Below are 14623 nucleotides of genomic sequence, written 5' to 3'. Positions count from 1 at the left end.
CTTGGTAGACGAGTAGACGTGATACAAGCAACTATAATAATTAGCTTAAAACAATATGTCATGCTGTTCTTCAGACTCAGAAAAAATAAACATGCCTTGTAATAATAATCCCATTATAAATATAAACTTCCAGAAAAGTAGAGTAAGAAAACAGCATGTCAACAAGAATGTATAAACACAGATTGCAAATTAATACTACATTTCAGGCAGCAGAAGGTTAGTGTTTATAGCTTTTCTTATCATAAAGAGAGCTGTTATGGTGCTCGGCATAAAGTCAAATGGTCACACCAGACCTTTCCAACATTTCAACATAGTATATGTTCATAATCTACATCTACATCCATACTCTGTAAAGCCATTGTGAAGTGCATGTCAGAGGATAATTTTCATTGTACCATATATGAGAATGACTGCTTAGATATCTTAGTGCTTGCAGTAATTAGTATAACATTTTCTTTGTGATCCATTTGTATAGCAGGCTGGTATATATTCCTAGATGCCTTACATAATATTGGGTCATGAAACTTTGTAAGTAAGGTTTTACAGGATAATAGTGTCCATCTTCAAGCATCTGTCAGTTCTGATTATTAATCATTACTGTTATGACCTTTAATCACAATAATTGCGTGGATATTCACACTCTCTCTTAGAAACAATAGCTGATCACATGATTACAACTCAGTCTCTCGTATTCGACTGCCGTGCCGTGACATGCGGCCAGCGCCGTTCGTAGCTAGATGGTGCTCCCGCGCTCAGCCGATTTGCGGAGTGCCTCTATCGCCGTTTGTGCGTACTGTCGTGGCGGCACTGTTAAATGTCGAGGCACTATCACAACACTTTTCACCCCTTGAAAAAAAAAAAAAAACACTCACTTCCTTGGAGACGTGGACAGTGCGGAGACATCCATGGCCTCTTGTGAGGCCCCGAGGAGATCCCGCGCAGAGACACGAGAGTATGGTCGAAAATGTCCAGGACGGAAGCTCGTGCGTGGAACGTGCCTCCTGGATGATGTGTGAAAACTCTGGAGCAGCATCCATAGGTGTCATGGACCTGGGAGTGTGCTCCAGCGAGATGGGTCCTGGAGAAGGCAGCGTCGTGACTGGGGTCGGTTCCGGCATACTCGGAAGCGGCAGCGACGTCGGCTGCATCAACACGGACGGTAGATCGGCAGCAGCGACAGGACTCTCATCTCGGGCTGGTGGAGGCGAAGGATGGGGTGGTGGCACCGGCGGGGCCACCACTCGTGGGCGCATCTGGTCGTAATGGCGAACAACCGTGCCCGCAAAGAGCCTTGACCACCCCTGGAATCCATTTAGGGTGAGATCCATACCCTCGTGCCTACACGTCGGCGCCCACCGAGTATTTTCCCGCACTAGGGGACACAGTACAAGGCCTGACAGGGTGAAGCAGGTGCAGTAGAGTGCGCGGTTGGTGGCCATGCAAGAGTTCAGCAGGGCTGAATCACAATAATTGCGTGGATATTCACACTCTCTCTTAGAAACAATAGCTGATCACATGATTACAACTCAGTCTCTCGTATTCGACTGCCGTGCCGTGACATGCGGCCAGCGCCGTTCGTAGCTAGATGGCGCTCCCGCGCTCAGCCGATTTGCGGAGTGCCTCTATCGCCGTTTGTGCGTACTGTCGTGGCGGCACTGTTAAATGTCGAGGCACTATCACAACACTTTTCACCCCTTGAAAAAAAAAAAAAACACTCACTTCCTTGGAGACGTGGACAGTGCGGAGACATCCATGGCCTCTTGTGAGGCCCCGAGGAGATCCCGCGCAGAGACACGAGAGTATGGTCGAAAATGTCCAGGACGGAAGCTCGTGCGTGGAACGTGCCTCCTGGATGATGTGTGAAAACTCTGGAGTAGCATCCATAGGTGTCATGGACCTGGGAGTGTGCTCCAGCGAGATGGGTCCTGGAGAAGGCAGCGTCGTGACTGGGGTCGGTTCCGGCATACTCGGAAGCGGCAGCGACGTCGGCTGCATCAACACGGACGGTAGATCGGCAGCAGCGACAGGACTCTCATCTCGGGCTGGTGGAGGCGAAGGATGGGGTGGTGGCACCGGCGGGACCACCACTCGTGGGCGCATCTGGTCGTAATGGCGAACAACCGTGCCCGCAAAGAGCCTTGACCACCCCTGGAATCCATTTAGGGTGAGATCCATACCCTCGTGCCTACACGTCGGCGCCCACCGAGTATTTTCCCGCACTAGGGGACACAGTACAAGGCCTGACAGGGTGAAGCAGGTGCAGTAGAGTGCGCGGTTGGTGGCCATGCAAGAGTTCAGCAGGGCTGCGATCACCCAGAGGCGCGAAGCGATAAGAACTCAGAAATTGCAGCAGGGCGTCATCTGTGGAAATATCACTAAGGACTTTTTTCATCTGCCATTTGAAAGTGCGGACAAGGTGCTCGACATCCCCATTTGATTGCGGATGGAAGGGAGGTGCTGTAACATGATGAATCCCGTGTCCAGTACAAAAATCACGGAAGGCTTGCGAAGAGAACTGAGGGCCATTGTCCGTGACGATCGTGGATGGAAGATATTCTAGCACAAAGATTTTGGACAAAGCCAGCGTCATCGCCGCAGTGGTGGGTGACGGACATGTAACAACAAACGGAAACTTCGAGAAGGCGTCAATCAACAGTAGCCAATAAGTACCGAGGAAGGGGCCAGCAAAGTCGGCGTGCACCTGTTCCCATGGCTGAGCTGGATCAGGCCACGGAGAGGGCATTGTACGAGGTGCCGCCAGTTGTTGAGCACACTGGCCACACGCAGCAACCATATGGGCGATGTCCGAATCAATTCCGGGCCAATAAAGGTGCCTGCGGGCCAGGGACTTAGTCCGAGAAATACCCCAATGGCCTTCGTGCAACAGTTTGAGAACATCTTTGCGAAGAGATGCTGGCACCACGACCTGTGGAAATGCGCCATCCGTGGCCAGAAGAACAACACCATCACGAACAGACAGACGAAGGCGCAAGGCATGGTAGTTGCGAAGGGGATCCGATGCCCGGCCCTTGGTCCTGTCCGGCCAACCTCGTTGAACAAAACCGATCACCTGGCGCAGGACCGGGTCCCACACAGTAGCCGACGTGACCTGCGAACCTGTAAGTGGAAAGCCCTCGACCACACGACATTCTTCCTCATCAATTTGGAAACAGAGCAGTTCATCATGATCGAAAACAGGGTCGGAGCCCATCGGCAATCGTGACAATGCATCAGCGTTGGCGTGCTGGGCCGTGGGGCGATAGTGAATCTCATAATGAAAACGAGACAAGTATAAGGCCCAACGTTGCAGGCGATGAGCTGCCTTATCCGGAAGTGACGCCGATGGGCTGAACAGAGAGACCAGCGGTTTGTGGTCGGTGATGAGGTGAAACTTAGAACCATACAAAAAAACGCTGAACTTTTTTAGAGCATAAATGATAGCGAGCGCCTCCTCTTCGATTTGAGAGTAACGCAGTTGCGCCTCGTTGAGGGTCTTGGAAGCATAGGCGATGGGTCGTTCTGACCCATCTTCATACCGATGGGCGAGAACAGCCCCTAGGCCATACTGTGACGCGTCAGTCACCAGAACCAAGTGCTGACCCGGACGGAATGTGGCAAGACAAGGCGCTGACTGCAAATGAGCTACTTCAGGCGGACAAAAGCCTGCTCACACCCATCGGACCAACAGAAGGGGACGTTTTTGCGTAACAGCTGATGCAGAGGATTAGCTACCGCCGCTGCAGATGGAATGAATTTGTGATAATAAGCAATCTTGCCTAGAAACGCCTGAAGTTCTTTGACCGTAGACAGCCGGGGTAGAGCATTAATGGCCGCAACGTGCTGACGGAGAGGACGTATACCCTCACGGGACAAGTGGAAACCAAGATACTCAATAGAGGGTTGGAAGAACTGTGACTTGTCCAGATTGCACCTCAACCCAGCCGAATGCAAAACCCGAAACAGGGAACGTAAATTACGAAGGTGCTCCTCAATGGAGGCTCCCGTGACAACAATGTCATCCAGATAGTTTATGCAGCCGGGAACGGAAGCCGTGAGCTGTTCCAAAAACCGCTGAAAAATGGCCGGCGCGCTAGCGATGCCAAATGGTAATCGCTGGTACTGATACAACCCACAAGGAGTGTTGATAAGGAGAAATTCCTTGGAAGTAGCGTCCAACGGCAACTGATGGTATGCCTCCGATAGGTCAAGTTTGGAAAAGAACTGGCCCCCAGCGAGCTTGGTAAACAACTCCTCAGGACGGGGAAGAGGATAAGTGTCAATGAGGCTCTGAGCATTGACGGTGGCTTTAAAGTCACCACACAATCGCAGACTCCCGTTTGGTTTAGAAACTACCACGATCGGCAATGCCCATTCGCTGGAGGTAACAGGAAGAAGAATCCCTGAAGCTGTTAACCTGTCTAGCTCAGCCTTGACAGGTGCATGCAACGCCCCCGGAATAGGGCGTGCCCGGAAAAACTTAGGGTGAGCCGTAGGTTTAAGAGTAATGTGGTCTTCAAAATCCTTGGCACAACCCAGACCAGCAGAGAACATGGACGAAAATTCAGAACACAATCCATCCAGCTGCTGATACGGAATATCCTCAGATATGAGGTGCACATCATCATCAATGGAGAACCCGAACAACTGGAAAGCATCATAACCAAACAGGTTTTCAGTGGCCGCATGATCCACCACATAAAACGTGAGGGGTCGAACAACAGACTTGTAGGCAGTGGAAGCATCAAACTGGCCCATGATAGGAATTTTCTGTTTATTATAAGTCCTCAGATTTCACGTAACTGGAGACAAAGGAGGGGAGCCCAACACCAAATACGTGCGAGAATTAATGAGAGTTACTGCAGAGCCAGTGTCCACTTGCATGCGGATGTCTTTATTCAGAACACAAACAGTAACAAACAACTTATTTGTTTGAGAAACCACACAGTGAACATCCATGTCCGACGCCTCGTCCTCGTCGACAGGAACTTTATGGGACTGACACACAGAAGCAATGTGGCCTTTTTTCCTACATGATTTACACGTGGCCCAACATTTTGGACACCCTGCCCTGTCGTGCTGTATGAAACAACGGGGGCAAGAAGGAAGTGCGGAACGAACCGGCTTCTGTGATTGCTGGTTTTGCTGCGAGTGTTGTGGCCCAACGCGACGTTGTTGACGCGAGTGAACCACTGCCACATCGTCATTCTCCTGTGAAACAGGCAAATTGCCTGTCGAGAGTTGACTGTACAGCGCCTACATCACACCACGCGTCGATTTGCGCGCCAGCAGCGTGAGTCACTTCAAAGGATTGAGCGATGCTTAGAACTTCCGACAACGACGGGTTTGGCAGTTGGAGGGCACGTTGCCGAACTTCTTTATCAGGAGCAAGCTGTAGAATAGCATCCCTAACCATTGAGTCAGCATAAGACTCGTGATGTGTGTCCGTGACAAACTGACATTTCCTACTCAGACCGTGTAGTTCCGCTGCCCAAGCCCGGTAAGATTGATGGGGCTGTTTACGACACCGGTAGAATGCCACGCGGGCGGCAACGACGTGGGTGTTTGTTCGATAATAGGCAGACAATAAGTCACACATTTCTTGGAAGGACAGGGAGGCTGGTTCCCGCAGAGGGACTAACTGAGATAGCAGCTGATAGACCCGAGGGGAAATCCAAGATAGAAATAACGACTTACACATGGGAGCGTCGACAACGCCGAAAGCCAAGAAGTGTTGCCGCAAACGCTTCTCATAATTCTCCCAGTCTTCAGCGGCCTCGTCGCAAGGAGGGAATGGAGGCGGAGAAGAGGAAGACAGACGATGAGTAAGCGACGTCGACAACGCCTGAATCGCTGCCGTCAGCTGTGTTTGTTGAGCCTAAATAGTAGCCGTCAGCTGTGTTTGTTGTTCAATGAGCGCTTGCATAAGCTGTTCCATGTCTGCCCCGTCACGAACACGCAAATCCACAATGCAGTGAAGATATCCCATCCTCGTCGCCAAAAAGTGTTATGACCTTTAATCACAATAATTGCGTGGATATTCACACTCTCTCTTAGAAAAAATAGCTGATCACATGATTACAACTCAGTCTCTCGTATTCGACTGCCGTGCCGTGACATGCGGCCGGCGCCGTTCGTAGCTAGGTGGCGCTCCCGCGCTCAGCCGATTTGCGGAGTGCCTCTATCGCCGTTTGTGCGTACTGTCGTGGCGGCACTGTTAAATGTCATGGCACTATCACAACAATTACCATGGTGTTTTCACATGGGTCACACGAATCTGTGACCATTTGTGCTGTCCATTTTTGCGTATGTTCAATACCACTTGTTACTCCTATTTGGTACCAGTCCTATTAACTTGAGCAATATCCTAGAATGGGTCACACAAGTGTTTTGTAAGCACTTTCTATTGCAGATTTATTGCATTTTCCTAGGATTTCACCAATGAACCTAGTGTGCCACCTGCTTCACCTATGACTGAAACTAGTTAAAAGACTGAAACCACCAAGAAAGCAATTGAAATTACAAGCATGACTGTTTAGGTTAGACTCAGAATCATGTGTGCATGTTAAGTTGTAATTGGATCTGTTTATCCATCAAGAACCAAACTCAGCCACAGATGTAACAAAAAACTTTAAGAGAAAACCAGTTCACTGGAATGAGTGTTCCACAGCTGTACTATCATTATTGGAGGAGATGTAAATCTTCCACAGTCTATCGGGGTAATTACAGGGCATCCAGCGAAGGGGTTCCTGATCTCCAAATTCAGTATCTTGGAACCTAAGATCAATAGATGACTGCAACAGAAGGTATGCATAGTACAAAAGATATAAGAATTTTATACAGAAGTTACACAGAAGTCTCAAATAGTCTGAAAAGTTGCTGACAGATGACACTGTATGCTCTGCAGTTTGTACTATATCAACATGTATAATTAAACTTATCCTCTGCAAGCAGTCTTTGCAATCACATCACAATCTTTTTGAAATGTGCACCTCTTGCAATACACCGATAGTGCAAATGAACAATGGAATTTGCCATTGCAAATCCACCCCTGCTCCAGTAATTATGCAATAATTGATGGATTTCCTTAGATTTTGCTGAATGATTCCAGAAACTGTGGTGACACCTTCAGGAGTAGCTACTGTTTTCCTGTGTCCAACATTCTCTTGTAGATGATCAGCCACATTGCTTATCTGTTGGAATTTGGTGAAGAGCTTGCAAATGATTATTGCATCAGTTCAATTTGGAACATTAAATTGTGTTTGGAACGTACGCCTTGTTTCTGTAGGACTGTGTTATAACCTGTGGTATTCCAGTGCCAGGAAAGAAAAAATTGTTCAATGTAGTTCATTATTTCAACCTCTTCCTTGGTACACTAACCTCCTTTTATATTTCAGCAGTGGAACTGATTGGTCTGAGCCACAGTGCACTGTTTATAGGCACTACATATTTTGATTACAGTGCCATCTGTTGGTAGCTTTTCAAATTCTTTCAAAATTTGTATATAACTTCTGTATCAAATACTTACACCTTTAACAATAAACATACTGTTTGTTGCACTCATCTATTGATATTAGTTTTCAAGACATTAAATTTTGAAATCAGGAACTCCTTCGCTGGACACCCTATAGTGTTTTGCAGGTGCATGAACTCCTGCAAAATAATATTAAATGCTTCCTCTGTAAGCTAGTTGGAACAAATTATTTGGAACATTACTTTTGATGGAAATATATTAGATCAAATTGCAACAAATGGACTTGACACCTCTTTCAGAATGCCAATTTTGAAATAGGTGTCAGTGACCATGAAGCAGATGTAATAAGAACGATTACTAAAGCACAGGCCGGCCTGAGTGGTCGTGCAGTTCTAGGCGCTACAGTCTGGAGCCGAGCGACCACTACAGTCACGGTTTCGAATCCTGCCTCGGGCATGGATGTGTGTGATGTCCTTAGATTAATTAGGTTTAATTAGTTCTAAGTTTTACGCGACTGATGACCTCAGAAGTTAAGTTGCATAGTGCTCAGAGCCATTTGAACTAAAGCACAAAGGGCACCTAAAACAAGAAAGATTATTTACATGTTCAGTAAGCTAGACAAAGAGGTAATGATGTCATTTAGAAGAGACTCAGAACTTTTCCCTCCTGGCATGAGCATAGGTGAACTGTGGGTCAAGTTTAAACAAATGTAGTGGATACATATGTACCTAGTAGACCAGATCATGATGGGAGGGAAATTCCATTTTAGGAGTGATGTTCCATTGCCCACTGTAACTTCACAACAACCTAGTCCATCCCTATGCCACTCCCAATCCCAGCCCAATCCCTGTGGAAAACCCAGGTACAAGGCCTGTCCAATCCACTCACCCAGCACTTTCTACTCAGTCCAGTAACACACTTGTCCTACCCCCTTAGAGGCTGGGACACCTGTGAAAGCAGCCATGTCATATACTAGCTCTGCTGCAATCATTACACAGCTTTTTATATTGGTATGACTACCAACCAGCAGTTCACCAGAATGAATGGCCACTGCCAAACTGTGGCCAAGAGCAAAGTGGATCACCCTGTAGTGCAACTTGCAGCTGAACATAACAAGCTTGATTTCAATGGCCACTTCACAACCCAGACCATCTGGATCCTCCCCTCCACCACCAGCTTTTCTGAGCTTTATCCTTACACAATTTCTGCTCCTAAAATTATCCTGGTGTCAACCTACAATTAACTAACATTCCTACACCCTCCTCCCCACAGTTTCCACCACCCCTATACCCTCACCTTCATTCTGCAGCACTCTCTACCAATGTACCCTCTTATCTTTACCCCTTCTCTGTACCTCTCCTTTTCCACTGCCTGCCTAACACAGTATGAATAGCCACCAACAAATGGTGGCCAACAAACAAACCGACCACCTAGTTGTTGAACATACTGCCCAACACAATGGATTTCACTTTAATTACTGTCTCACAGCCTGCACCATCATCTGGATTCTTCCTAACAACACCAGCTTCTCTGAATTGCACAGGTGAGAACTATTCGTACAACAAATCTGTCATTCCTGTAACCCACTGCCCTCAACCTAGACTGATCCTTGTCCTCCATCAACCTACCACCTTCCCTGTTCACACTCCAATACTGATCACACCTTCTATCCCACAACAGGAGTACTAGTCTTTTTCCCTTCTCAGCTATTCTTCTCTCCCCACTTCCCTGCCCCCATCCACTCCGCAGCACAGCCACAGAGTTCTCCACCCAGTAGACATATCCTGTCTCCACCATATCTCTCACACTCACATAGGCAGCACAGTATCTTTCTCCACCCATATCTTGATATCCTGTTATCCGTCCCCCTCCCTGCCCCATGCTTCCTTCTTTCCTCTACCACCCATCCAGCAGATTGGTGCTCATATCAGACACAGTCACAGTAGGGCTCTAGTGCTTGGAGACAGTGGCTCTGTGTGTGTGTGTTTGTGTGTGTGTGTGTGTGTGTGTGTGTGTGTGTGTGTGTGGGTGGGTGGGTGGGTGTGTGTGTTTGTTTGTTTGTTTTCTATTTCAGAAGAAGAACTTTGTCTGAAACCTGTCTTTTCCACTGTGTGTGACTCAGCATCTCTCTATGTGGTGAATTGTTCAAATGCTTACATGTTTTTTTCTCCTGAATGTTTCAGGCATGAATGTTCATGATACAACTGCCACACCTGAAAACAAAGGAGATTACTTGACTAGTGACATCCCACTGGACCAGAAGTCTGGACACTCTTCTGTGATGCCAGAGATAACTGCAAAAGTCAACCCATATGCCACATTTAGACTAACAGATGAAGAGAAAATGGATTCCTTGATACCTGATGTAAGGACACTGTAGTGAACAACATATCTCACTTAAAATAAAATTTTAAGTAGGAATTGTTGTATAAAGGAAGGAAAGTACTGCTTTCAGTTTTAAAAAATATCTGAGAGGTATTTAGATGAAATTCTAGATTTTTTTACATTTAAATGTAACAGAAACAATAGCAGAGCTGCTTTTTATGAATTATTTACTTGTTGTAGTATTGTCATTGGATGTGGTAGCTGGATCCTGCATTCAACTGAAAATTATACACTGAAGATCCAAAGAAACTGGTACACCTACCTAATATTGTGTAGGCCCCCATGACCCAACAGAAGTGCCACAACACGATGTGGCATGGACTCAACTAATGTCTGAAGTAGTGCTGAATGGAACTGACACTATGAATCCTGCAGGGCTGTCTATAAATCCAAAAGGGCACAAAGGGATGGAAATCTCTTCTGAACAGCACGTTGCAAGGCATCTCAGATACGTGCAATAATGTTCATGTCTAGGGAGTTTGGTGGCCAGCAGAAGTGTTTAAACTCAGAATAGTGTTCTTGGAGCCATTTTGTAGCAATTCTGTGCCCTTGGGGTGTCACATTGTTATGCTGGAATTGCTCAAGTCTGTCAGAATGCACAATGAACATGAATGGATGCAGATGATCAGACACAATGCTTATGTACATGTCACCTGTCGGAGTCATTTCTAGATGTATCAAGGGTCCCATATCACTCCAACTGCAAATGCCCTACGCCAGTACAGAGCCTCCCCCAGATGGAGCAGTCCCCTGCTGATACACAGGGTCCATGGATTCATGAGGTTGTCTCCATATCCATATACATCCATCCACTCAGTACAATTTGAAATGAGACTCGTCTGGCCAGGCAACATGTTTCCAGTCATCAACAGTCCAATGTTGATGTTTATGGGCCCAGGTGAGGTGTAAAGCTTTGTGTTGTGCAGTCATAAAGGGAACATGAGTGGGCCTTCAGCTCTGAAAGCCCATATTGATGATGTTTCGTTGAATGTTTCAAATGCTGACACTTGTTGAAGGCCTAACATTGGAATCTGCAGCAGTTTGAGGAAGGGCTGCACTTCTGTCACATTGAACGACTGTCTTCAGTTGCCATTGGTCCCATTCTTACAGGATCTTTTTCCAGCCACAGCGATGTCAGAGATTTGATATTTTACCAGATTCCTGATATTCACGGTACACTCGTGAAATGATTATATGGGAAAATCCCTACTCTTAGCCACCTCAGAGATGCTGTGTCCCATCACTCATGTGACGACAGCAACACCATATTCAAACTCACTTTAATCTTGATAATCTGCCATTGTAACAGCAGTAACTAATCTAACAACTGTGCCAGACACTTTTTGTCTTATAAAGGTGCTGCCAACCGCAGCATTGTATTCTGCCTATTTACATATCTCTGTATTTGAATACATATGTCTAAACCAGTTTCTTTGACATTTCAGTGTATTTCAGTGTTCAATCTAGCCACCGTCCTCAGATGAGACACTATGCTGTTCCTCATTGAACTATTAGCAACCAGAGATGACCCATGTATCTCCATGATATTACTAAAAGAACAGGATCTAACTCATCCATATCAGTGCTGCCTCTTAATTATACCATGGTCACATACAGTGCTTTAGTCATAAACAATAGCAAGTGTAATAATTTTTATTGAATATTTCTGTTAAAACTCTTCATTGGCTGATACAAAGAGCCAATAAACAGAAAAAGGTGAGAGAGGGGTGATTTCTGTGTAGCATCATTTCAGCCGAATGTAGCACAGCATGATGTCATCTGGTGGACTACAAAAATATTACCTTCTGAATGCCACACACGGAGTTTTTTGGTAGCTGCCTTCATCACTTCTATACAGTCTATGAAAATAGGGATTCCAAGATCTATACCTGTGTTTCATTTGTGTGTTTTTTTCTGAAATTATCTGTGAGTTAAATTCCTTATGCATGCACAGACATAAACCAGTTATCCAACACCAGCACTGTAAACACATATTTTATCCCAAATAAAATATTTTATGGGGTGAGGCATTTGGCTGTTACAATCTAATTATAAATGCACACATATCAGCAATAAACACAAGTTTGACAGTGTTGTACTGTACTGACTGCAACAAAATAAATATAATGCAGAAATTGCAGTGAAAAAGATCAGTGCTGCACTTCAGAAAAATTAGAATTTGTCAGAACTTTTGTTACCTGATGGGATGTCTAATTTTTAAAAACAGTAAGTACATCAGTAGTCTGTGACTTCCTGGGCCTGTGCCACAGGACAGACCACAGGATTTAGAACTGCAGGTTCCCCCCTAACTACATGTCAGAGCCTGCTACTTAGATAGCTGACTGTGTGTGGGGTGTACACAAGGGTTTTCTAGATTAGGCATCTCTCTATCCAATCCAGGTAATGATAGCTTTTGGAAACCAAGAAGTATCATTGTAAGATGGAAAGAAATGTCTCCCAAAGGTGAGCATATTAAAATCCTAATAGTTAACTGCCAAAATATTTGCAACAAAGTGCCAGAGTTTTAAGCACTCTTGAAAAGCAGTGAAGCTCACATAATACTAGGTACAGAAAGCTGGTTGAGACCTGAAATTGATAGCAGTGACATTTTTGGGGAAAATCTGAGTGTATACCAAAACGGTAGGCAAATGGGAAATGGAGGTGGTGTGCTTGTCGCAGCAAACAAGAAACTCAAATCCACTGAGATAGAAACTGAAACTGCATGTGAGACTCTTTGGGCAAGACTCATTATCAAGGGTTGGCATAAAATGATAAGTGGCTCCTTTATTGCCCACTAGACTCATCTCCTAACATAACTAAAAATTTTAGACAAAGCCTTGGTTCATTTGTATGTAAACTCTCCAATCATCAGTGGAGATTTTAATCATCCACCAATTAATTGGGAAAATTACAGTTTTGTTAGTGGTGGGCATGATAAGACATTCTGTGAAACATTTTTAAATGCCTTTTTTGTAAACTACCTAGAATAGATAGTTAGGAACCCCACTCATGATGGGAATAAGTTAGGTTTAATAGTAACAAACAGTCCTGACCTCTTTGAGGATGTCCATGTTGAAATTCGTATTAGTGACCCTGACACAGTTGTGGAAACAGTGATTACCGAAGTACAAAGGACAATTAAAAGAAGCAGAAATATTATGTATTCAGCAAAGTCATATTTCAACGAGGATCTTAAAACTTTCAGCACAGGGCAGGAATATGTAGAGGAACTATGGCTCAAGTTTAAAAGAACAGTTGACATATACAACAGTTAATAATAATAATAATTATTATTATTATTTTATTTTATTTTCATTTGGCCATTACAGCAATAGACAACTAAACACATATTATACAGTACAACTGACCATTTAAAAGAAACATCGGCATTGTTATAAGTGTTATAATATTATATTACAGTTGAAATATTAATTTACTTCATAGAATGGGTAGGTAACTAGTCAGTCATACAGTATTTGTTTGAATGCAAGGAACCGGTCAAGAGAGCAGTGTGTGATGCGATGATTGACTACCGAAGTAGAATATTGTCAAACGATCTTTAACAAAACGAAAAGAAATTCTGGTTGTATGTAAAGGCTGTTAGTGGCACTAAAGTCAGTGTCCAGTAGCTAGTGAATGAGACAGGTACTGAAATTGAGGGTAGCAAAACAAAAGCTGAAATGCCTAACTCCATTTTCAAATTTTCCTTTACAAAGGAAAACCAAGGAGAATTGTCCCAACCTTGTACCAATGAAAAGATGTATGAAATAAGTATCAGTATCAGTGGTGTTGAGAAACAGCCAAAATCGTTACAACTGGACAAAGGTTCCATGTCTGACAGAATCACTATTGGTCATTTCTAACTATAATCTACCATAGATTCCTTGAACAAAAAAAACATGCTCAGTTTTATGAAAAAAACACAGGTCACATCCACCTACAAGAAGGGTAGTAGAAGTGATTAACAAAACTACTGTCCAGTATCCTTAAAATCAATTTGTTGTAGAATCTTAGAACATATTCTTAACTCAAACATAACAAGGTATCTCGAACAGAGTGACCTTCTCCATGTCAGCCAACATAGATTTCGAAAACATTGATCATGTGAAACCACACTCACACTTTCCTTACATGACATACTGAAAGCTTTGGATCTCGGCAATCACATAGAAGCAGCATTTCTTGATTTCTGAAAAGCATTTGACTCAGTACCGCACCAACACTTATTGCAAAAAGTAAACTGTTATGGGGTATCAAGTGAGATTTGTGACTGGATTGAGTACATTTTGGTAGGGAAGACACAGCATGTTATCATGGATGGAAAATCATTGACAGATGTGGAAGAAACTTCAGTTGTGCCCTAGGGAAGTGTGTTGGGACCTTTGTTGTTCATGTTGTATATCAATGATCTTGCAGACAATGTTAATAGGAACCTCAGGCTTTTTACAGATGATGCAGCTACCTATGATGAAGTAATGTCTGTCTGACAGAAGCTGCATGAATATTCACTCAGATCTCAGTAAGATTTCAAAGTGGTACAAAGATTGGCAACATGCTTTAAATGTTCAGGAATGCAAAACTGTGCACTTCACAAAATGAAAAAATGTAGTATCCTATGACTATAATATCCACGAGTCACTGTTGGAATCAGCCAATTCACACAAATACATGGGTGTAACGCTTTGTAGGGATATGAAATGGAATGATCACATAGGCTCAATTATGGATAAAGCAGGTAGTAGACTTCGATTTATTGGTGGAATACTG

General features: G+C 44.5%; 1 protein-coding gene across 1 annotated transcript in view; it reads left to right on the top strand.

The window, feature by feature from the left end:
• LOC126267596 (Down syndrome cell adhesion molecule-like protein Dscam2) overlaps nucleotides 1–14623 on the top strand; it is a 222942-nt gene that overhangs the window by 205321 nt on the left and 2998 nt on the right. The window contains exon 19 of the mRNA XM_049972898.1: nucleotides 9655–9836. Within this exon, the coding sequence (XP_049828855.1) occupies nucleotides 9655–9836 (182 nt within the window). The remainder of the gene's footprint in view (nucleotides 1–9654; nucleotides 9837–14623) is intronic.

This window comes from Schistocerca gregaria, chromosome 4 (genome assembly GCF_023897955.1).
Source record: "Schistocerca gregaria isolate iqSchGreg1 chromosome 4, iqSchGreg1.2, whole genome shotgun sequence".
Taxonomy (NCBI): Eukaryota; Metazoa; Arthropoda; class Insecta; order Orthoptera; family Acrididae; genus Schistocerca; species Schistocerca gregaria.
This window is presented reverse-complemented; position numbering and strand designations above follow the sequence as displayed.